Source organism: Vipera berus (genome assembly GCF_964194415.1).
Source record: "Vipera berus genome assembly, chromosome: 1".
NCBI classification, from domain to species: Eukaryota; Metazoa; Chordata; class Lepidosauria; order Squamata; family Viperidae; genus Vipera; species Vipera berus.
In genome coordinates, this window is record NC_138202.1 from 71964736 (window position 1) to 71990551 (window position 25816).

The 25816-nt window shown below is 47.6% G+C and overlaps 1 protein-coding gene across 1 annotated transcript in view; it reads left to right on the forward strand.

Moving 5' to 3' along the window:
• Positions 1-25816, forward strand: part of LOC308660987 (deubiquitinase DESI2-like) — a 97712-nt gene that overhangs the window by 63556 nt on the left and 8340 nt on the right. Inside the window, exons 3-4 of the mRNA XM_081315642.1 lie at positions 19627-19699; positions 22925-23018. Of these exons, the coding sequence (XP_081171768.1) occupies positions 19627-19699; positions 22925-23018 (167 nt within the window). The remainder of the gene's footprint in view (positions 1-19626; positions 19700-22924; positions 23019-25816) is intronic.

Consider the following 25816-nt stretch of genomic DNA (forward strand, 5'->3'; position numbering starts at 1 on the left):
GGACACATTACAAGGGATCGCGCGCCAATGCAGGCGCCGATTTCCTATTACCCCCTCAAAAATTCTACTAGCAGATTTCCAGGGCGCCCCTATCTAATTGAAGGGAGAAACGAGGCTCTCCATCAGCTATCAACGTTTCCAGGGGGAATTAACAGCCCAAATCGCAACTGGTAAACGAGCCAGTCTCATTGGCCTCGACTGGTTCAAACCCCTTGGTATAAAAATCCTGGGCGTGAACCACTTTCAGCCTCACCAATTACAAGCCGTCTGCGAACAATTCGCAGACGTGTTTGACGGGTCGTTGGGGAAATTCAATGGCCCGCCCATCGACCTGAAACTAAACCCAGAAGTCATGCCCATCAGGATCAAGGCGAGGAGAGTCCCCTTCGCGCTCAAATCTAAAATAGAGGCAGAACTTGACAGGCTAATCGGACTGGGAGTCATAGAACCCACAGAAGGGGGCACTTGGGAGACCCCCATAGTCACCCCTGTTAAGCCCAACGGGGAGGTCCGCCTCTGCGCGGACTATAAAGCCACCCTGAACCGGGCTCTGAACCCCCACGCCTACCCAGTCCCAGCTGTCAGGGACGTGCTTTCCTCTATTCAGGCAGGCACTATATTTGCCAAATTAGACTTAGCCCATGCATTCTTGCAGCTACCAGTCTCAGAACAAACCGCCAATGCCCAAACCATTGTAACCCACCGCGGAGTGTTCAAAGTGAACCGCCTGCAGTTTGGGATAGCAGTTGCACCTGGAATATTCCAGGAGACTATGGAGCGGACTCTTAAGGGAATCCCTGGGGTCTGCCCCTATTTCGATGACGTGCTCATCGCAGGGGAAACGGAAGACACATTAGCTGACAGGCTGCGGGAGGTGCTTCAAAGATTCCGCACCGCCGGCCTCAAATTAAAGAAGGAAAAGTGCTCCATTGGAGTTCCTTCTACGGAATTCCTGGGGTACAAAATTGACGCTAACGGAATCCACCCCACGGATTCTAAAGTCAAAGCCATCAGGGCAGCCCCACCCCCCAAAAACAAGGCAGAATTACAAGCCTTTTTGGGACTAATAAACTTCTATCACGCTTTCCTCCCCCACAAGGCATCCATAGCAGAGCCGCTCCACAGGCTATTAGACAAAGGAGCCCAGTGGCTCTGGACTCAAGCCCACGAAAACAGTTTTAACCAATTAAAACAACTCCTTTCAGGCAAGTCCACTGTCACCCACTTCAAAGAAAAAATGCCCCTCTGTGTCGCTTGCGACGCTTCCCCCTATGGCATAGGCGCTGTCCTCAGCCACCTCCACAGCGATGGGACTCAATCGCCCATCGCATATTACTCCAGGACCTTGTCCAAAGCCGAGCGCAATTACGCGCAAATTGACAAGGAAGCCCTAGCACTGGTGGCGAGCGTGAAGAAATTTCACGATTACTTATATGGCCGTCACTTTACAATCTTCACGGACCATAAACCCCTGCTAGGGCTCTTCACCTGGGACAAATTGACCCCGCAAATTCTATCCCCTAGAATGCTCCGCTGGACAACATTCCTAGCAGCATACTCCTTCAAAATTGAACATAAACCAGGCAAGGAAATGGGCCACGCAGATGGCCTTAGCAGACTGCCCCTGCCCAACCTCGAACCAGACCCCGCACCCGCCGGCCAAATCCTGGCTATCCAGGAATTGCCGGACCAACCCGTATCAGCCAAGGAAATAGCTGCAGCAACCACCAAGGACAAAATCCTGGGCAGGGTTCTGACCTGGGTCCAAACCGTCTGGCAATCCACATCCCCGGGACCTGAATTTCAACCCTTTTTCCTAAGGCGCCTGGAACTGTCAGCCCACCTCGGCTGCGTCCTCTGGGGCAGCCGGGTCATAATACCTCCCCCACACAGGCAATAAGTTTTAACCTCCCTTCACGAAGGCCACCCAGGGGTGGTTAAGATGAAATCCCTCGCCCGCAGCTACTTGTGGTGGCCAGGGCTCGATGCAGACATCGAACACTTTGTCGCAACCTGCAACATGTGCCAACAGACCAGGCCACCGCCCCCTCACGCCCCTGTCCATAAGTGGGAGGTGACAAAAAACCCATGGTCCCGAATTCATGTCGATTACGCCGGCCCCTTCCAGGGACAAAATTTTCTAATAATTGTAGATAGTTATTCCAAATGGCTCGAGGTCATCCCGGTCACCAGCACAACCTCAGCAGCCACAATTAGGGGTTTGAGGAGGGTGTTTGCCACCCACGGGTTGCCTGATGTCATAGTATCTGACAACGGCCCCCAATTCACTTCCACTGACTTCCAGGTTTTCATCAAGGCCAACTTGATTAGGCACGCCACCTCCGCGCCTTTTCACCCCTCCTCGAACGGTCTCGCAGAGGCTATGGTGAAGGCGACCAAAGATGCCCTAAGAAAAATCATCTCCGGCGACTGGCACTGCAGACTGGCAAAATACCTCCTGGCCCAGCACTCCACACCATGCACCACTACTGGCAAGTCTCCGGCCGAACTCCGATGGGGGCGCCGCCTAGTCACAAAACTGGACCGTTTGCACCCCGACAGGGCAGCCGCCGAACAAACCAACTCACCGACTGCCAAGGTCTTCCCTCCCGGCCAGCCCGTTTGGGCAAAGAACTTCGGGGTCGGCGACAAGTGGTTGCAAGGCGTGATCTCCGACCAAACTGGCCCAGTCTCCTACCTCGTCGACTTAGGCGACGGAAGGCTCATCCGGAGACACGCTGACCAACTAAGGAACCGCACACCGCAGGACCGCAGTTCCCGTGCCCAGCCGGGCACACTATTTTCCCCACCAGCACCGTCATCGCCACCTAGCCCAGTACCGATCGTTCCTGACGTCGCCGACAACCCCCAACCTACCGACCCAGAAATTCTCCCCACCGTGGAAAGGGAAGACCAGCCCAGCACAAGCCAGCCCAGCCCGAGCCTCCGCCGCTCCACCAGACCGCGGAAGGCTCCTACGTACCTGGCGGACTATGAATGGGCCGGCAGCAGGACTAATGGAACTGCCCCCAGTTGAACTTCCAGGGGCAAGGGGGGAAGGGGTGTTACATATTCACACACACCACTAACCCCCCCCCCACACATCTATAAGGGATCCCCGGCAGCCGTTGACAGCCGTCAAAAGGCTGCCGCAGCAATCCCCCCCCACACGCGGCTAGCGACCGATTCTGACAGCTGTCAAACTGCCGCGCATGCGCAGTACACTGACAGCTATCAAACCGGCTGACTCTGACAGCTGTCAAACTGCCGCGCATGCGCAGTGCAATGACAGCTGTCAAACTTCAGGAGCCGCGCATGCGCAGCTCGGCCGGAGCTGTCAAAAGCTGCCAGCTGGCCCCGGCAACAAGCCGCCTCAGCCGCGCCTACCTTTAGCCAGTCTCCCTCTATTGGGCGTCCTTGTCTGGCGGGAGATTCTTGCTTGTTTATTGGTTCATGTTGTTGTTGTTCTCTTCGCTGTTCACTATAAATACGAGAGATTCCCGGCACTGTTTTGCCCGGGACCTCTGCCCAAATAAAGCGTGTTTAAAACGTGCCTGCTGTCTCGCTGTCGTCCCTCAAGATAACACAATACAAGAACAAGGGAACGAGAAGTATGAAAGTTAGAACAGATTTTGAAGCATTCAAAATGGAGTTTGCAAATCCTTTGATTCAGACTGAAACAGTTCTTTGGAAAACATAACAGGTATAACAAAACCCTTCTTTTTTAATTTTTTAAAAGATTTCCAGTCCTACACAACTGCTTCAGAAGTTGTTCCTGGCTACTTTTCCCTGTGGGCGCATGCACAACAAATGTGCTTCTTCCCCATCTCCAATCATTCCAAAGTACAACTTTTGAAGACATGTGCAGCCCTAATTCAAGGTGTAAATGAAATATGACAACATCTGGACCCTCACAAAGTTCCATTATGAGGGCTTGGCCTATCCACAAGCAAAATCTCCTCAGGAAGCACATGTCTGCAGAACATTTTATTGGACTTCAATGTCAAATTTAATTTAAATTGTTCATTAAGGAAAACATGCACAACAGGTCCTTCAAAAGTAGCCCTCCCTGTGCATAGCCTCACACTGTCATCTTTGTTCAGTTTCAGCTGATTCATTTCTGGTTCAGCTGCAGTATGCGTGGAGTTGCCCAAAAGGCTATTTTACTATTTGCAGTAGTGAAGCTTTGCAGAACTTGTGGGCAGACCATTTTCCCATTGATGGAAACTTGATTTGTTCCAACTCTTGGATTTAAGCCAGCTTCTTTCTCTTCCCTGTAGAGGTTGAGCTGCCATGGCATCATGCCAAAATGCTCTCATTTCAACAAACTCTCTGAATGTTAAAGACGATTGTGCCTTCACAGCTTTGTTTTCTGTTTCCAGCATCAGTTCGAGGGAAGGGGGCATCCATAGGCAAATGTACATTGCATGAAATAAACCAATGGATGGGAGTGCAAGGCCTTGGTTGGAGGCTACTCATTGCATTCTCTTAAGAATATTAGTTCGTACCATTCTCAGGCAGGTTTGTGGACGAGAAGGTGGTCACAGAAGCTTCCAATGTTTTTTGCACAAGTAGAGATAGTGGCAGTGAAGAAATGTCAATTTTTTTAAATAAAGACTTGAATTAGGTACAGTTGCTCATTTTCAAACTCTTAACATTGCTTATGAATACAATAATGTCACAAGCTGTATGTGATGCTTAGCTTCTGAATTCTTTCTCCCTGTGTGTTGCACAGAGAGACTGTGTTCCTCACCCCCTTCATTCCCAACATTTTTCCTCTAAAATTCAGCTCAAGTTGCTTTTTTATATGTTTCTGCTCCCTTACCCAATATAAACAGAAGAATTTAAAGTTAAAAAAGATTATGAAAGCAATATGAAACTAGATAATCATTGACATCTGAAAAGATGTATAACTTCCCCTAATTTAATATGTCAACATGCACCATTTCGGCCTCAATCTCATTGACTGGATGTTCAGTTGAAAATTGAAGCATTCCCCAAATGTGCTTGAGCTTTTCTAAGACCTGAAATCTAACCTGAGCAAGGATTTTTGAGGATTTGTAACTATAACAGTATGGAAAACCTTTTTTAACTGGAAAAACAATATAGAGATAGGCAGACCGGTCTAACTACATCCTAGCATGAGAAGGGGCCAAAGAACATATGCTCCATGTTTCTGTATTTGGGAGAAAATCAAAAGGAGGTGATTCAAGATTAGCAATTTCTTAAAGACCCAGCAGAATAACAAATATGAAGGGGATGCAGAACAAAACTGTAATTCTTTATGAAGAAAGGGGAATACCTCATGCTTTCCTCAACCCTCCCCACAAAAATCATCCTTACAACTCAATTATTTTTTAAAAAGAAGGGTGTTTATTGTCTCTTTCTGTTCTTGCACCTTCAGAGACAGGTAATTGCACAAATGGGGAGCAGTTTACCAGGATGGAAATACATCTAATAAAGCGATGCATATGATATATGGCATGATCAAATGTTGTGATAGCAGCAATTAATTGTCTGGGTATAGAATCCTTCACATTCTTTATAGTCCTCCTGCTAACTTTAGAAGTGCTGAAAGGGCCTGAAACATGTTCAGAGAACTTTACATGGAATGGCTTTTCACATGAATATGTGAATATGTCTTATTGAATAAGCCGCAATCAACTAAATGTATACATCATACAAAATCATGATTCACAAACCACGATGGCTGGGCCCATATGATGGGCTGCACCAAAAGCAGACCAACCTTTCCTGTGTCAGTACAGTTGGTTGTCAGGAAGCACATAAGGGGGCTGTAAATCTCTCACAGGCCAGACGTAAGGAATTTTAGGCTCAATTTCAAAGTCAGGATGGCAGCTGATACCTTTTGATCAAAGTCCGTCCTATTTTTTTTTTTACCCCACATCTTCTGCAAATGCTCCCGATTTTCATGTTCCTCTAATGGGCACATATTCCTTCACCTGCACCATATTAATTGATCATTTCTATGACTCCCTCTGCTTCATCCCTCTTTCTCCTTGCAGTCTAATCTCCTGGATCTGATCAGATGATCAGGTAGCTGTCAAGAACCAAGCTGCATGTTTTTTCCCCTATTATTAATGGCATCAGAAAAACTTACTGACCGGTTTTCAATCAAGTCAGCCAATTAAGTAAATTTATGTCCAGCTTTCCACCTTCAGGGTCCATAAATGGGCTAACATGATAATATAGTTTTAAAATTAGAAAAACCAAACATTAGTAATGGGATGTGTGTGTGTGTGTGTGTGTGTGTGTGTGTGTGCGCACATGCGCGCACGTAAATAGATGTAGATGTGGATATACATTGTGTGTTGGGACTGTATTATTTTTTAAAAAATAAATTATATAATTTAATACATTAATTTTAAGTGAAGTTTGTCATTCATTGTTTTATAACTGAACCACATTTTAATGCTGTTATAAAACTTCTGTGTGAAGCATCTCAACTGCAGCCCTGCTACAGAATTCTGCCCATCGTTGGGGTGTTTTGCTTTTTCTCCTAATAGTAATGAGACTGGAACCAATTTCTTCAGTAGGTTGGGTAGGTTTTTCCCTAAAGATCTGTACTTCTGCAAAAATTAATTTCCCCGAAACCTGCTGAAATTCCTCTGGTGTACCAGTGACATCATTTTAGCTACCCAAACTGTGGCATTTTCAGCCATAACATCAGAAACAGATGAAATGTTTCTGCTGTATAGGTTTTCATAGGGTTCCCAAACCTCACTAAATTGTGGGGTATTCAACCATGATTCACTAAACTTACCAAATCTGGCTGAGTTCACATAAAGCATTGAACCATAATCCATTGTTTTCTAACCAGGACAGCCAGGTTTATCCACAGCAAAAGGTGTTGTTTTCAGAATGGCAAGCACTAATAAAGGAGAATAGCCCAGGGTTGAAATGAGGGGACCTCTCAGAGCTTGGTTGTTTTCTTGCATATATATTCTTTACCTGAACTAGGTAACATCATCAGTGCTAGCGCACTGATCACAAGCATTGATGTTTCCTACTTTGAGTAATGAAATGTCTGCCAGAAAACAAGCTCAGAGAAAACCAAGGACCTCTCAGAATGCCAAGTGCCCAATGTTGTCATCAAACAAAAACCACCATTATTTACTTATTTCTCAACATCCAATGAAAGTACACACTATAAGTCACAGCACTTGCATTAAGAGAGTGGTGATGAACGTATGGCACAAGTGCCAGAGGCGGCACTCGGAGCCCTCTCTATGGGTACGTATGCTGTCGCCCCAGCCCTGCCTCTCCCCACAGCCCCCTTCTCACCAGCAGGCCCCCCCCCGGAGGAGAATCACCCCTGGGTGCGGCCCGCGCAGAGCAGTGAAGCCAAGCACATGGCAGCTGGGCAGCAGATGATGCTGTGGAGCGCAGGCAGAGGGCGTGGCCATCATGGCTCTGCAGGGCCGCCTGGGCAATCTGTGGTGGGCCGTGGATGGCCATGAGGGCGGAGTGAGCGCCTGTTACTCATCCCAGCTTCTGCCAACCTAGTAGTTCGAAAGCACTTAAAAATGCAAGTAGAAAAATAGGAACCACTATGGTGGGAAGGTAACAGCGTTCCGTGTGCCTTTGGCATCTAGTCATGCTGGCCACATGACCACGGAGACGTCCTCGGACAAGCGCTGGCTCTTCAGCTTTGAAACGGAGATGAGCATCGGCCCCTAGAGTTGGAAACGACTAGCACGCATGTGCGAGGGAACCTTTACCTTTACAGTATAGTATAGTATAGTATAGTATAGTATAGTATAGTATAGTATAGTATAGTATAGTATAGTATAGTATAGTATAGTATAGTATAGTATAGTATAGTATAGTATAGTATAGTATAGTATAGTATAGTACAGTATAGTATATACTTAGTACAGTGATGGTGAACCTTTTAGACACTGAGTGCCCCAAAACCGTCCCACTCACCTCCCCTCCCACCCTCCCCTGCCCCGCAGAAGTCTCATAGAGAAACTCAGCTGGATTAGATTCTTTATTATGGGCAAGAATGAAATCAGACCCATATCGAAGGTCTTCTGTTCTAATAGTAACCAGACCCAATTCAGCTTAGCTTCTGAGTCTACCTAAGATGAACCAGGTGTTGTCACTTGTTGAGACATTCCTAAATGTCCTTGATTTCCTTAGCCAGAAGCCAAGGAATATGAGGGGGCTTTCTGTAAGGAAAGACATTTCTCTAGCTGTGGAAATTTGCTGGTAAGGTTGTTTGGAATTAGGAATTTACATTATGTGGGTTGCAGCTGCCTCCTTTGAAGGATATTTGGGATTTGTTTGTTGAATAATAAGACAACTCTGTTTTATGTGCAGCCATAACGTACATTCAAAATGCCTCACCAGATACTTAGTGAGCTACTAGGGATAGCAGACTATCAATAATGCAAGTTAGAAAGGCAAGGAAAGTGGATTGTGCAGATCATTATGCATCAACATATTACAGTAGTTGATATTCCAACATATCAGAATCATCCAGAGATGGTAGCTACTGTATATTCAATCCAGATGGCAAGAAAATTCCATTGAAGCAGAGGGATTGGTTGACAGCAACTTAGTTGATTAGCCAAGAGAAATTAACTAACTTTGCCAACTGATTCATTATCATCAGAGGATCGGAATCAGAGATTCTGAAACTCTAGCACATAAAATAAAATCAGTATATTGACAATCAGAACAGGTTTCTAGACATTTGTGATGTTTGAAAACACATCAAATAAGCCCATGGGCATATTAAAATGCAGAGAGGGATTCAGAAAGGGTTAGATCTTCAATATCTGTGACAGAAGGTTGAGATTTCATCTGAAGAAAATATTAAATCTGTAACATGCATCTAATTTTACTTTCTTCATTGTAATAGAACGGCCTATATGCTTCCTGAATTTTATCTTCATCCTTGTGGAGTTCCCCACCCACCCACAAACTACATATTTATTCCAATATAAAGAAAGGAAAGAAGATCAAGTATCTGTAATGTATTTAATAATAATAATAATAATAATAATAATAATAATAATAATAATAATAATAATAATAATAATAATAATAATAATAATAATAAGAATAATAATAATAATAATAATAATAAGAATAAGAATAAGAATAAGAAGAAGAAGAAGAAGAAGAAGAAGAAGAAGAAGAAGAAGAAGAAGAAGAAGAAGAAGAAGAAGAAGAAGAAGAAGAAGTAGTAGTTGGAAGGGACCTTGGAGGTCATCTAGTCCAACCCCCTGCTCAGGCAGGAAACCCTATAGCATTTCAGACAAGTGGCTGTCCAGTCTCTTCTTAAAAACTTCCAGTGTTGGAGCATTCACCACTTCTGGAGGCAGGTTGTTCCACTGGTTAATTGTTCTAAATGTCAGGAAGTTTCTCCTTAGTTCTAGGTTGCTTCTCTCCTTGACTAGTTTCCATCCGTTGCTTCTTGTCCTGCTTTCAGGTGCTTTGGAGAATAGCTTGACTCCCTCTTCTTTGTGGCAGCCCCTGAGATATTGGAACACTGCTATCATGTCACCCCTCACCCTTCTCTTCATTAAACTACACATACCCAATTCCAGCAACCGTTCCCTATATGTTTTAGCCTCCAGTCCCCCAATCATCTTTGTTGCTCTTCTCTGTACTCTTTCTAGAGTCTTGACATCTTTTTTACATTGTGGTGACCAAAACTGGATGCAGTATTCCAGGTGTGGCCTTACCAAGGCATTGTAAAGTTGGATTAGTACTTCACACGATCTTGATTCTATCCCTCTGTTAATGCAGCCTAGCACTGTGTTGGCTTTTTTGGCAGCTGCAGCACACTGCTGGCTCATATTTAAGTGATTGTCCACTAGGACTCCGAGATCTCTCTCGCAGTTGCTACTATTGAGCAAGGTACCACCTATACTGTACCTGTGCATTTGATTTTTTCCTGCCTAAATGTAGAACCTTACTTTTTTCACAATTGAATTTCATTTTGTTAGAATCTCCTGCTCTCGTCCGGAGAGCAGGAGATTCAAGCAACCGAGACGAAAGCTGAGTTTCCAAAGTGGTTTAATAAGCAAAAGCAAACGATCTTCAAACGGAACAAAGCCAGCGTTGGCTGCTAGCCGCATCCAACGCTGTTAAATACACATTGCACGTATACACCCACGCCCCACCCAACCGCACCCACTTCCGCCCATTCCCTACTTAACCCCCGTTTCTCCCAAACACCTCCCTTTGTGACACGCCCTGCCACTCGGCACCCTCTACCTCCCAGGTGAGTCTCCCCGCGAACGCTTGCCCCATCGCCGCTAGTCACCACCCCCACCCCCGTCCCTGAACCCGGCACCTTCCCTCCTGTCGCGAACACACCGCTGCCCTGCTGCCCGGCCCCCCCTTGCAAGACTGGCAAGCCCCCAGTCCTTTCCTGTCGTAGACGGGCTCCGCTGCCGAAGGCCCCGCCCGCCAGCGCCGCAAGGGCCGAGTCACCATTTGGTTTGGCCCCATGGTCCTGTGAGGCCACCGTAGCCGGCAGGGCGGGGCCGGGTCGCACGACGCGCGTGCGCACTATCGGGGCTTCCACCGGCTCGGGCGTCGTGCAGCTGTCGGGCGGCTTCAACCGGCTCGGCCGTCGTCGCAGCTGTTGGGCGGCAGAAGGAGGAGGCCGTCGTCGCAGCTGTTGGTCGGCAGAGGGAGGAGGCCGTCGACGCAGCTGTCGGGCGCTCTCCCGTTCCAGGCCACCAGGCACTCTCCCGGACCGGGCAGGAGGAAGAGGAACAGAGACAACCGGCGCTGGTGGGTGTCGCGCCCGTGGCGCCGCTGGGCGTCGAGCCCGCGGGGCGCGACATGCCGCCCCTCCTACCAGGGCCCCTCCTACAGGGGAAGACACAAGAGGTAAGCAAACGTCCACCTTGTCCGCGGTGTTCCCCCGTCCTCCCCTCGGCTTCCCAGGGTGCAACCGGTGAAATGCCCGCACTAACCGAGGAGCATGAACATCTGCTTCCCCCACCCACGTTGCCTCTTCCACAGGATATCCCTTCCACCTGATGAGGTACTGGATGCCCCCCCGACGAGCTCTGGAGTCAAGGATCTCTTGGACCTCATAATGGTCGCCATGGGTGGGCCCAGGCCCACCCTCCCCCACTGCCGTTGCGCCTGAGGTGGCAGGTTTCAGTAGGCTACTGTGGAATACTGGGTGAAGTTTGCCTAGGATCTTTGGTAGTCGTAGCCGTACTGTTACAGGGTTAATTACCTGTACCACCCGGAATGGTCCGATGAATTTGGGCCCTAGCTTTTTACAGGGAACCTGGCCACGCAGATACTTAGTAGACAGGTAGACCAGGTCCCCCACCTTCGGGACTGCGAACTCTTTTCGCTTCTTATCAGCCTGCTCCTTATTCGTTATCGCAGCCCGCTCCAACGCTTTTTTCACTGCACCCCAGGCCCCCTCAATCTGCCTCATCCATTCCCGTGGCTGACAGGGATCCTCGTGCCCCGGGCTGCATTCGGGAATGGGAACAAAATCATTACCCATAACCACTTTGAAAGGGGAAAACCCCGTACTGCTATGTACAGCGTTGTTATACGCTACTTCCGCAAACGCTAAGAGATCCACCCAGTTGGTTTGCTGGTACGAAACATAGCAACGTAGATATCGCTCAACGGCAGCATTGGCCCGTTCTGCTGCACCATTGGTGCTAGGGTGGTACGCCGTACTGAGTCCTTGGGTTGACCCGATGAATTTAACAAACTCCTTCCAGAAACGTGCCGTAAACTGAACTCCTCTGTCCGAAATGATACGGCGTGGCACTCCATGTAAACGGTAGACGTGGGTTACAAAGAGCCAAGCCAATCGACGTGCTGAGGGCAACCCTTTACAGGGAATAAAGTGGGCCTGCTTAGAAAATAAGTCTACCACCGTCCAAATAACGTTATGGCCCTTACTGTCGGGTAACTCAACAATGAAGTCCATGGCTATATCCTGCCATGGACGAGTAGGATCAGCCACCCTCTGTAAGAGGCCCAAAGGTTTTCCCACCATAGGTTTTGTGGTGGCACAAATGTGGCATTGTCGTACATAGTCCTCCACCGTTTTTGCCATGTGCGGCCACCAAAATTGCCGACGTGCCAAATGCAGGGTCTTCAGAAACCCATAGTGTCCAGCTTGCTTGGTGTCGTGGCACCGATACAGCACTCGCTCCCTCAAAGGGGCTGGTACATAAAGTCGGGTCCCATGCCAGGCCAAGCCATCACGCATGGCAACGAGTTCTGGGTGGGCCTGTAGCCAGGTATCCCCCTGAAGGGCCTTCCGAAGCTCTTCACAGAACTCGTCCTGTGTTGCTAGAGCGGTGTCCCCCTCCTGATCTGGACCTCCGGTAGGCACAAGCGCTTGTACAACGTCCTCCCTCTTCCCCTCAAACTGTGGCATACGTGACAACGCGTCCGCCAGGAAGTTCTTCCCCCCCGGAACATATTTCAATGTGAAGCGGAACCGACGGAAATACAGTGCCCACCGTACATGCTTGGGGGACAGCCGTCGGGGTGTCTGCAATGCCATCAGATTCTTATGGTCCGTCCACACCTCAAACGGGTGGACAGCCCCCTCCAAATGATGTCGCCACAGTTCCAGTGCCCAGCGTACCGCAAAAGCCTCTTTCTCCCATATTGCCCAGGCACGTTCTGCAGGAGACAATTTTTTAGACGCATAAGCGCATGGTTGAAGCACCCCGTCGTTGTTTCGTTGGAGAAGGACGGCTCCGAGGGCAACATCGCTTGCGTCGGCTTGGACCACGAAAGGCAGGGCAGGGTTTGGGTGTCGTAAGATTGGTTCTTTAGCAAAAAGAGCTTTTAACGTATCAAAAGCTCGTTGGCACTCTGCAGTCCACCCCACCCGTAATCCAGGACGTGGTCGTACGGTTAGTTGTCGTGTGCGAAGAAGGTCCGTAAGTGGCAGGGCTATGGCCGCAAAACAGGGTATGAATTGGCGATAAAAGTTCGTGAAGCCTAGAAACGCTTGTAACTGCCGCCGTGTCCGCGGGGCCTGCCACTGCTGGATGGCCTCCACCTTTTTTGGGTCCATTTCTACCCCCCCTGCAGAGATCCTGTACCCCAAATAATCAAGTCGCTGCCGGTGGAACTCGCACTTGGATAGTTTCACAAAGAGCCGTGCGTCCCGCAATTTCGTTAATACCCGCCTGACCAAGGCGACGTGCTCCTCCATCGTCTCAGTGTAAACCAGGATATCGTCCAGGTAAACCAAGACCCCACGATATAAGAATTCATGCAATACCTGGTTAATCAATTGCATGAAGACGGCGGGAGCACCCTGTAGCCCAAACGGCATCACCCTAAACTGGAAACTACCCAGAGGACAGTTGAACGCCGTCTTCCATTCGTCTCCTGCTTTGATTCGGACACGATAATAGGCCTCCCTGAGGTCCAGTTTGGTAAAGACCCGTCCTTTAGCCAGATGGGCCAACAGGTCTTTCATTAATGGGAGCGGGTAAAGGTGCTCAACGCACACCGCGTTCACACCGCGATAGTCCACGCATAGTCTAAGCCCACCATCCTTTTTCTCACGAAACAGCACGGGCGCCGCCATCCTAGACCGTGCGGGCTGGATGAATCCCTGCTCCAGGTTCTTGTCGATGTACCGCCGGAGTTCCTGCATTTCTTTCGGGGACATGGCGTACATCCGGGGTTTTGGTAACCTAGCACCCTTTTCCAGCTCAATGGCGCAGTCCGTGGAGCGATGAGGTGGTAGCGTGTCGCACTCCCGTTCATTGAAGACGTCCAACAGGTCGGAATATTCACGGGGTACTTGAGCCTCTTGCGCTAACCCACCCGCACAGACCCTCTCCCGTTCCCCCGTGTGTAGTGGTCCCAAAAATGCGTGCTCTCGCGGAGGTTGTGGGCCCAACCCCAACCGGAGATGGCGGCTACCCCCCTCCCACCAGATCGTAGGACCCCACCGATCCAACCATGTGAGCCCCAAAATAACCGCCTCGGTCATAGAAGGCACCACTATAAACCGTAAAGTCTCCCAGTGATCGCCCATCTCCAATCGGATCGGTTCAGTGACATGAGTGACAGGTGCCCCCCCAAAAGAGACCCGTCCACCTGCTGAAAGCGTAGCGGGCTAGCTAGTCGCTTCACCGTGACCCCCAGCCTTGCTACCACCGCTTGGCTCATTAGGCACCGTGTGCTACCTGAGTCTACGAGGGCTTTACTGTATATGCCGTCCTCTGACCGGTGCGGGGACTGACCAGCACCACAGGGAATACAAAGGGACAAACCGGAGCACTTACCATCGGATCCTCGTCTAGATCCTGTTCTTCTGGACTCTCGTACGGAGGAGGCTGTGTATCTACCGGCGTCTCCACCCGAACAGGAGCAGCTGGTCTGGAGACATCTTCGCCTAGTTGGTGAGCGGCCCGTGTCCGCTCCATGGATCTCCGAGTCCCGGTCCCCCGTGCTGGGGAAACAGGGGCTGGCCGGGCAGGAGGCAGAGGGCAATCGACTGCCCGGTGTCCTGGCTGGTCACATCTGAAACACCTCAGAGCAGCCCGTGCTGGCTGGGAGGAAGGCCGTGTAGACGTTGCTACGGATGGCTCTGCCACTTTCGTCTTCTCGGCCGGCTGTCGGCTTCCAGAAGGAGGTTCAAACCGGCCTCGCACGTCCTGCAAACCCACATCCAGCTCCACGGCCACACGGAACCACTCCTGCAGTCGTGCTGGAACGCCGCGGACCACACAAGCTCGACGGAGAGCCCCGTCCAGGCCAGCCCTAAAATGGTGGACAAGAAGACGCTCCGGCCACGAACGCAACTTTCCGGCCACCTTACGGAACTCCCTCACGTACTCCAGCGCAGATCGACCTCGCTGCCGTAGAGAAAGGATGTCGGCTTCGGCCCGCTGCACCCGGGAAATGTCCTCGAAACGAGCCCGCAACGACTCCAAAAACAGGCCAACATCCCCAATTCCCGAGCGTGGTCAGTGTATAAATCGGCTGCCCAAGCCGCTGCCTCCCCTTGCAGGCAAGCTGTTACTGCCACCACCATAGCCCGCTGGGACACGTAAGCCTGGGCATACTGGTCCATATGTCCTATCACCTGGCCCAGGAACATTGCCAGGCGGTCAGGGTGGCCATCATAAGTAACTGACAAAGGTGGAGGTCCCCATACCACTCCGGGTCCCCACGAAGCCACTTGCGGGCCCAGCACAGGAGAGGCTCCAACTAGCCGTGTTGTTGACTGCCCGGGCCTGTCGTCTGTCCCTGACCACAACCCTGCAGCACCTCGCCCGAGGCCTACAGGAGCAGAGCCCTCACGAGGCATGCCCAGACCAGGTTGGTTCAGGTGGGATGGCGCATCCAAAGGCGGAGCCCCGGCAGGGGACCATTGGCCCGGTTCCTGGCCACCAGCCTCCCCGAACCTGGTTCGCAGAATGTCCATAGTCTGGTTACCAGGGGTGGTGGAATAACTCCACTCCTCCCCCTCGTCCTCCACTAGGCAGCGCTCCCTCCATACTGATGAAGGACCCCTCAGCCGAGGTTCGTGAGCCTCCTCATATCCTCTTTGGCCCAGGGCAAGACCCGGCCTCCTCCCTCTGCCGTGGCTCTGGGCCCCTGCCTCCCTTGGCTCCACCAAGCGATCCTCGAGCAACGATGGCCGCTGCCTAGGCCGAACTGCCGGAAGCACAGCCTCTCCCACATCCACTGTCCTGGGGGAGGCTGCACCAGCCCCGGCCCCCATCTCGGGCCTGACCTCCTTCTCCGAGGCAGCCGCCGAGGCGGGCCCCTGCGATCCCTCCGCCATACAACTCACCCACTTGTCGCTCGGAAGGAAAAATGAAAGGGTGAGGGAAACGCTGGCTTTCTCTCAAACCTCGTCCGGAGAGCAGGAGATTCAAGCAACCGAGACGAAAGCTGAGTTTCCAAAGTGGTTTAATAAGCAAAAGCAAACGATCTTCAAACGGAACAAAGCCAGCGTTGGCTGCTACCCGCATCCAACGCTGTTAAATACACATTGCATGTATACACCCATGCCCCACCCAACCGCACCCACTTCCTCCCCCTCCCTACTTAACCCCCGTTTCTCCCAAACACCTCCCTTTGTGACACGCCCTGCCACTCGGCACCCTCTACCTCCCAGGTGAGTCTCCCCGCGAACGCTTGCCCCATCGCCGCTAGTCACCACCCCCACCCCCGTCCCTGAACCCGGCACCTTCCCTCCTGTCGCGAACACACCGCTGCCCTGCTGCCCGGGCCCCCCTTGCAAGACTGGCAAGCCCCCAGTCCTTTCCTGTTGTAGACGGGCTCCGCTGCCGAAGGCCCCGCCCACCAGCGCCGCAAGGGCCGAGTCACCATTTGGTTTGGCCCCATGGTCCTGTGAGGCCACCGTAGCCGGCAGGGCGGGGCCGGGTCGCACGACGCGCGTGCGCACTATCGGGGCTTCCACCGGCTCGGGCGTCGTGCAGCTGTCGGGCGGCTTCAACTGGCTCGGCCGTCGTTGCAGCTGTTGGGCGGCAGAAGGAGGAGGCCGTCGTCGCAGCTGTTGGTCAGCAGAGGGAGGAGGCCGTCGACGCAGCTGTCGGGCGCTCTCCCGTTCCAGGCCGCCAGGCACTCTCCCGGACCGGGCAGGAGGAAGAGGAACAGAGACAACCGGCGCTGGTGGGTGTCGCGCCCGTGGCGCCGCTGGGCGTCGAGCCCACGGGGCGCGACAGCCCAGTGTTCGAGTCTGTCCAGATCCTCCTGTATCTTAAGCCTATCTACTGGAGTATTGGCTATTCCTGCCAGCTTGGTGTCGTCTGCAAATTTGATGAGTTCCCCATCTATCCCCTCATCCAAATCGTTGAAGATGTTGAAGAGCATTTATTTGAGTGCCTCTCTCAAAAGTGAATTTGAGCATGTCTCTCAAAAATGTAAAATCTGATCTTAGAAAATCCTAACACACTCCCAATGTACTGAAGTTCTAAACCCTCTCTTGACTCCATTCACCCAGTATTGTCCATCTTCATGATAAGCACTTTTTGCCAATTTATATAGCACACACAGATTGAAGATTCATTCTCTTTGTTTAGCAGGCTTATTCATTGTGATGAGTAAGAAGAGAATCACAATAGTTTTAAACCAGTACAAGTTGCTTGAAAATTATTTTAAATGCTACTCTTATTAACACAACTGGGACTAAATTGTTGGGGGAAAACATTGCAATGTGTGTGTACTACATACTGTAGGTAAGATTTGAAAATTGATCAATAAATCACTTATTGTACAGTTACGTTGTTGCTGGCAAAGGCAAGATTTCTAGTTGCCCATACCAAGGAGTGTAAAGAGTTAGAAAGGTGACTGTGATGGAAATATACAAGAACCATCATCTAGGCAAATTGGGGGGTGGGTGGGTTTGAAACATTTGTTAAGCCTTAAGAAATAATGTAGGGACGTGGTGGCTCAGTGGGTTAGGACGCTGAGCTTGTTGATCAGAAGGTCGGCAGTTTGGTGGGTCGAATCCCGAGTGCTGCATAACAGAGTGAGTGCCTGTTACTCATCCCAGCTTCTGCCAACCTAGCAGTTCGAAAGCATGTAAAAATGCAAGTAGAAAAATAGGGACCACTACGGTGGGAAGGTAACAGCACTCCGTGCACCTTTGGTGTCTAGTCATGCCAGCCACATGAACACAGAGACGTCCTCGGACAAGCGCTGGCTCTTCGGCTTTGAAACGGAGATGAGCACCGGCCCCTAGAGTTGGAAACGACTAGCACACATGTGCGGGGGAACCTTTACCTTTACCTTTACAACAACCAATGCCATTTCCTCTACAACAGTGAAGGTACCCAAAGGGAATCTTTTCTTGCCTTACCTGTCACTCCAATCCTGGAAGCCCCCTGCCTTGAAGTTCACCCAAGCCTTTTACTCTCTCCCATCTTATCTGCTGGCCCAGGGCTCCAGAGGAGAAATGTGTAAGGAAAAGGAGCTATCTTCACATTTCTCCCCTTCCCATCTCTCACCTAAATAAGGCTCAGTGCTTATCCTCAAAAGACCTACAGAAATTTACCAAGCAAAATGCAGATGCCTCAGAAATGGCAGAGAAAGGTTCCATAGAAGTTCCATCTTGTATACTCCTTGGTGCTCTTTGAGCTTGGTTGTTTTTGTGCAGATGTTTCATTACCTGGCTAGGTAACACCTTCAGTGCTAGAAGGGAATGGGATTTGCTGTTCATATACAGTAGCTCGCCCCACCAGTGTTGGTGGGGGTGATGTTTTCTCTTTGATACTCCCATCCTCCTTCTGATAGATTTGTGCAGAGATGTGTTAGCCCAGCAATGTAATCCAGACAAGAAGTACAAGCAGGGGCACTAATTGTTTATTATAAGATTACATTAACAGAATGTTGCTAGACTGAAAGTATTTCTCCCCTCCCTTCCTTTTACTCTCCAGAAAATTAGGGGGGGTCCTTTTGAAATGTTTCCCACACCATCCTCTTTTTCCGTCAACTAAGACATCTTAGACAGATGCTGTTGTCCAGTCTGCATCTCTCCCGCCTGTCTCCCAAGGACATTCCCATGTACCTTTACAAGCTATCAAGAAAAGTCTTAAAAGAACATGGAAGCCCAGGCTAAAAGATGCAGGCTTGGATGACAATGGCCGGTAAGCTAGCACAAGTTGTCGTCATTACATCAGTCAAGTGAAATATGTGAAATACGTTTCAACTTTTTTTTTTGGCCAAAATCACTTGAGTCTCCTTTACTGTATGTTTTACTTTAAGTAAGCAGTTCTTTTTCTCTGCTCAGCTGTGTGTACCTCAGGACACCAGCCCTTTCTTGTGCAAGCCCGTTAATCTTCCACAGTGCTTTTTTTGTAAAAGAAAAAGGTGCTGGAACTCACATATGTCATACAACCCGCCTTGCCTACCCTACAAGGTTCCATCCAAAAAAGGTGCCGGAACTCACATATGTCATACAACCCACCTTGCCTACCCTACAAGGTTCCATCCAAAAAAGGTGCTGGAACTCACATATGTCATACAACCCGCCTTGCCTACCCTACAAGGTTTCATCCAAAAAAGGTGCTGGAACTCACATATGTCATACAACCCGCCTTGCCTACCCTACAAGGTTTCATCCAAAAAAGGTGCCGGAACTCACATATGTCATACAACCCGCCTTGCCTACCCTACAAGGTTCCATCCAAAAAAGGTGCCGGAACTCCATTCTGAGCGTTCTATGAGAAAAAAAAAGCCCTGGTCTTCCACCCTTTTCCCCTGATGATCTTCAGTGACAGTTCTACCAAGTGAAAAACTGGTTTTGTGATTATTCTGACACACTGTCACAACCTGTATTCTAACTCAGTTCTGCTGTTCAACAGATTGTAGGCAACTGCAGTCCAGAAATGTGTCATGGCATTCAAAAACCCAGGAAGTACCCCTTCTAGAAGCATTTGAATCTCTTCTAAGCAGATGCTGACTAAGCTAATCTTAAGGATGTTTAAAAATGTGTTACCTTTTATGCAATTTTATTTTCAACTGTTTAAAGGTTTTATATTTTACCTTCATAAGCCAAAGCTTGCAGGATAAAAGGAAAGGAAGAAAAAAACCTGTCCAAGCATTGCTCTCTCATCAAATGCTTTAAAATCTGTCTTTCTCTAGTACTGGATAAATGAATACACCTCCACATTGGGCATTGGAGTCTTCCATTCTGGAATTGAGATCTACGGTAGAGGTATGGAATTTTCTGTGAATTATGCCTGAAAATTGCTGGAATATTCTACTTTTAAAAAGGGTGGTGTCTCCTTGAGATTGTTTTAGGAAGAATTAAAATTGTATTTTTTTTAATAGGTTGCAAAAAAAACAAACACACCCCACATAAATGAAGGGCTGGGTCAGATAAGTGTTAAGAGCAGCAGTCACTTAGGAAAGCAAACGTGCAGATGGAAACCCACTGGATAGATTAAAATTGCAGAAATATTTAAAGATTACCATAGTTAATGTAATGCTTTTTCTAGTGATATAATGTATGGCCGTGAGAACTAGATACTAATAAGGAGCAAGGGATAGGAGATACTCTTGAATTATGGATTTGGAAATGGTTACTAAGATGATCATGAACTGCAAGAAGAATCAATCAGTCCTTCCTGGATGGAATGAAGATTGACGGCTCCCTTGAGGCAACAAACAGCAAGCAGCAGTCAGCTACTAAGGGCATCTGACACAAATGGATGACAATCCACGCTTGGCAAAGTTGAGGCAAGTAAGAGAAGGGGAAGACAACAGATGGACAGGATCTGGATAATTGAAATGTCCTTAAAAGAACTGTGGATTGCTGCTGAGACAGGCAGAGATGGTGGACATTTGTCCACAGTCATCAGGGCTGATCCTGATTCAAAGACACTTCACTAAGTGAACCAAGTCTTTACATCAAAGGCCGTAAACAGCAAAATGGCTGCAGATATGATCAGGTACATTAAAACTGTAAGCCAATGCCTTGTAACAGGGGTGTCAAAGTGGCAGCCCACGGGCCAAATGCAGGCCACGCCCAACCCAGCTGCACAAAGGGAAAAACGTTGCGATACGTCATGATACATCACGTGATGCTATCGAGTTTGACACCTCTACCTTATATCATCAGGAGTTACTGAGACTGGAGGCAGCAATCTTTGAAATGGAAAATCTCTAGCAGTGTGGATATTTTCCTTTATTTCAGCAGCTCACTGCAAAATAAAATTGTCTTTTCTTGCATTTTACAAATGCTGAATCCATTTTGGAGGCAGAAGGCAACTCAAATTACAGACTCTGCAATTTTACACCATTCTGTTCCAAGAGCTATGAGCCACTTTAAAGCAGGAGTGGGGAGCTATGGCCCTTTTATGACCTGTGGACTTCAACTCCCAGGAATTCTGGGAGTTGAAGTCCACAAGTCATAAAGGGACCATAGTTCCCCACCTCTGCCTTAAAGAGTTGAGGAACTACGGTCGCTTTATGACTTGTAGCTCAGGGGTGCAGGCAAAGAAGGAAGTGGTGAGCTGCCTTGAGGAGCCAAGAGCTGCATGATAGCTCTACAGAACTTGAAGTATTGTGATAGAGGTGTTAGACTAAGATTGGGGTGATCCCGGCTGAAATTCATCTTTAGTCATGAAAACTAATTAGGTAATGTTTGGCCAATTTTCTTCATAGGGTTGTTGCTATTGGGATAACATGAAGAAAGATTCTCAAATAAATTGTCTTAAACTCTTAGTGGAAAGGAGATCTTTGTTATTTAGCTCTTGACGCAAAAGCTGCTTTGTATTTTAATGTTTACATCACTCAGCATTCCCGTGAGTGACCTCCAGATTTGTTGGGCTGCAATTCTGATAATTCCTACCCATTGCTAAGAATTGGGCATAATTAGCCCAACTGTTTCTGACTAATTCAAGAATGAATGCAACCTCATTTGCAAAACTATATACTTATTCAGCAGTGTCCTATTTTAAAAATAAATACTAGGAAGTAAGACTAGCTAGTTCTTGCTTTTGGGTAAAGAACAAATGTATAGCCACCTGGTTCCAGTATCTGACTACCTTATTAGTCATTGGACTCATCTCTCAGAGCAGATTCCAAAGGAAGTTCAAATTGCAACAAGATAATCTGAAAGTTCTGCTGAGTTTCAGGCTGGTGAATTTTCTCCTTTGCTCTACACAATTTTTATGCTGTTGCTTATATAAGCAACTCTATTACAAAGCTATGATGAAGAAAAATTAGGGAAATAATCCTTTAGGGATTAAAGTAGCTCAATGAGGTTGAGTCTGCTCAAGGGCCCCAGAATTAAATCTTGGAAGATTTAATGGAAAATAGGATGGAAGAAGAGGACATTTGATGGAGAGTCAAATATCATGCATAGCTTCCTTTCATGCATCAGTATTTTGTTATAAGTCTTGTTACTACTACATCTTCCATCGTCATCATCACCACTACCACCACCCAAGCATTGGATGACACTTCCAAAGCAACTGACCATCCCAGATTTACATCTGACATGCACACGTAGAAAATGTGACTGCCACCCTTTAATTCTGGAAAAGAAGATGTGATAATAATACTTAGTGAATTCATATTAAATATTTGTTTTCGCACATGGTATTATATGGCTTAGCACAGGCTGCAGAATATTCCAGAAGTCCATCAACTTTCAGTCTTGGTGCTTGATGCTGACTGAAAGCCAGGTCAGCAAAAATGCCCTGTTTGACAAAAAAAAAACCAACAACATTGGAGTAGTTTGCAGACTAAAGGTTAAAGATGCTGAGCTGGTCAGCTGGAGAACTCACAGTCTGGTTCAAGATCCGAGCTCTGTGCAACAGGGTTAGTTCCTGTTACATGCCCCAGCAAACGTCCACCTAGCGCAGGGGTAGGCAACCTTGGCTCTTTTATGACTCGTGGACTTCAACTCCCAGAATTCCTGAGCCACGAGTCATAAAAGAGCCAAGGTTGCCTACCCCTCACCTAGTGGTTTGAAAGCACGCTAATGCAAGTAGATTAATAAGTACCACTTTGGTGGGAAAGTAACAGTGTCCTGTGCATCTTTAGCGTATAGCCATGCTGGCCACATGACCACAACTACTTTTGTATGCTGTATTTTAATTGCCCTGTACACCGCCCTGAGTCCTTTGGGAGAAGGGGGGTATAGAAATTCAATAAATAATAATAATAATAATAATAATAATAATAATAATAATAATAATAATAATAATAATAATAATAATAATAATAATAATAATAATAATAACTAGAAGAGAAAACTTTACCTTTACCTTAGATTGCAGACTAGTCTGGCCTCTTTGAAGGAGGAAGAGAAGCAAGTTATGTAACTGTGGGTGGAAAGTGTCACACTGTACCTTACCTTATCTTGAGCCAGAGTCCCATCACAGATGCTGCTCTGACGTTCTTAATTACAGTCTCTTTCTTTTCTTACTAGAGTTTGCCTATGGAGGACATCCCTATCCTTTCAGTGGGATTTTTGAGATCACACCAGGCAGTGCGGTGGAGCTTGGAGAGACCTTTAAATTCAAGTAAGAGCTCTTCTACCTTTTCTCTGGATTGGCCACCTGGAGGGCATTGTCGCGTTTTCTGCTTTCTTCCCTCCTTTTTTTGATTCCTTCTGAGAACCAAGGAAGCGGGCAAAAATCAGCATATACGCAGTCATGTAGGGTTGTTGCTTTAATTTTATAGTATACTATAAAGTATACTATGGACAAGCTTCCAAGGTCTCATTTTGCACCCTTCAGAGCTGCTTCTGACCATGACATTTGAAAACTGCCAGCAAAACTTCTCATTTTAAGGTGGAAAATAGAAAATAACTGCAGTACAACTCCTAAAAGGAATGCATCACAGGTAACAAACAGAGAACTTCCCAAATTCCATCTTGCTAAAATGAATGTGTCCTCAGCTTCATTCCCCAGACTTCAGTGTAGCCCTTTTCTATTAAACGGGGGGGGGGGGGAGAGGCGGCACTCCAGTTAAACCAATGCAGGTTGTGGATTTGAGAGGATTAAAACCTGTCTTATCCTACAGCTTCCTCCAACCTGGTGCCAACCCCTAATATCCCCAGCCAATACAGTGAATTGCCTTGGTGGCTTCGGTAATGGGGCTGTATTTGATTGACACCAAATGAGGAAAAGTTGGTGTAAGGAAGGCAATCTTAACTCTTGTCCAATTTCAAGTCCTCTTTTAGTCCCACGTTGGGCAACCTTAGGGCAGTCACTATCCCTCAACCTCCTTCATGGGATTGTTTTAGTGATAAAATGAAAAATGCTGTGTGATGTGTACGGGTGGTTAAGAATGCACTATATGCAATACTAAGAGATGCACAGCATATATAAATTCATCTACAATAACATGCATCTGTAACAAAAAATCTTTGCTACTTCTATTTCCTGAATGACTGCACCCATTCTGGCATTCTTTTAATTCAGATCCAGGGTGAATTAATGAGTCAAAAAAGCATAAGAAGACAAGCTATAGTTCTCACGTGCTTTTCCCCCTAGATTCATCTTTTCCCCCACTTAAACTGCTATGGTGAATACCTATTTTCCTCCAACAGCCTATCAACTAATATTGCTGCACAATTGCTGCATGTTATTGGGACATGCTCTGAACTGTCAATCCTCTGACTTACCAGATTGCTTCTTTGTCACTGGAGGAATAAGATTAGATTCAGGGTCAGTTGTCTTCCACCCCCAGGTCTCTTATGTGGAAGAATTGCAGGAACATCCCTGCAGCTGTCACCAAATTGGAAGCTAAGCTATAGTAAATTAAATCACCAAGAAACAGGAGGAAGTGGAAGGGACAAACTAATGCCTGAATATGGAGGCCTATCTAACCTATCTAGAGCAAACTGAGGGAGGCAGCAGAGTAGCTACTCAGTCTTAATATTGGAAGCTTCTGAAATAAATAATTTATGATGTGCCTGAAGAACCTTGGATGAGGGGGAGAAATACATTTCAAGGGGGAGAGGAATTTCTAGAAAAAGCAAGCTGGGGAGCAGTTGCTAGCTGCCACACAGAGTCTCCCTGTAATTGTTCCGCTTTGCTTGCTTGCTTTGTTAGACAATATAGGTCAGTGACAAGAACACAAGGCACAGAAAGATACAAAATCCAGGGCTAACGGAATGAACCATTTGCAACATAAACATGGTATATAACATTGTTTTTGAAACAAGGAGAAAATGACACAAAGTTTATCTCATACTCAAAACACTGCATGGAAATTTGAATAGATTTGCTCAAAAAAGTCTTCTGTGACCCCATTATTGAAAAAGTAGTAATTCAGATGTGTTTATCTACTTTATAATGTGTGCAGTGGTGGGATTCAAATATGTGGACAACTGGTTCTTTGTGTGCATGCTACTTCCGGAAGTCCATTCTGGACCTGGACGACAAAAAATTAGCTACCGGTTCTGGCAAACTGGCACAAACCGGCTGAATCCCATCACTGAACGTCTCCCTTTCAGCAGACTTTGGGTGGCTCATGTAAAAACCATTGTTAGCCACCAATTTGAAAAGTAAAACAATTAACCCAAATTAATTTGAATCGCCTCTAGACAAGATGGGTGGCACCTAATATAATAAAGAAAGATTTAAGACCTAGAACTAAAATGAATTTAACAATTAAGAATTAATTAAGCTTAAAAGTAAGCCTTGCAAAAACATCTCAGCAAAATACCACGACGCCCAAACAGGCAACCATCTCCATTGTTCTGTTGCTAGCAAAGAGCACGGAGGTCACCCAACTTTGGGAAAGCAGGCTTCTCCAAGGAGCCAGAGCATCTAAGAAAAGGCCACCCATATAATATCTGGAAGGCTTGAGATGATTGCAAAAGATGGTTCTGTCTGGAGAAGAAGGTAACTTAGACCCAAGCCACCTACCGCTTTCTTGGTCAAAAGCATCGTCTGGAATTTTGCTCAGCAACATCTTGGGCAACAAACCCAGCCCCTGAAATCAAGGGCCAACATTGCCAAAGTGTTTCCCACCCACTGCATTCTGCTCCCACTGTGGATCATGGCACTGAGTAGAGTGCCTTGAGCTGGGAAGCAGAGGGGGAAGGGATAGCTTTTTCCCCAAGAGCATGTAAATTCAGTATTAAAAGTCATTGCATGTGGTGGTCTCTCATGAAAATAAGACAGAGTCTTTTCTATCTCGGGATGAGAGCCCAGAGCAATGTCCAAACTCCCTTTTATTTACAAGGAAATTCACTCATTGGATTGAGCTTGTGTACAACAAAAAATCCTCCTTTCCCATTGGCTCTGAACCTGCATGATATTCCCCTGGCTTGGTTATGTCAGCTGCATTTTAATAGCCAACAATTAAC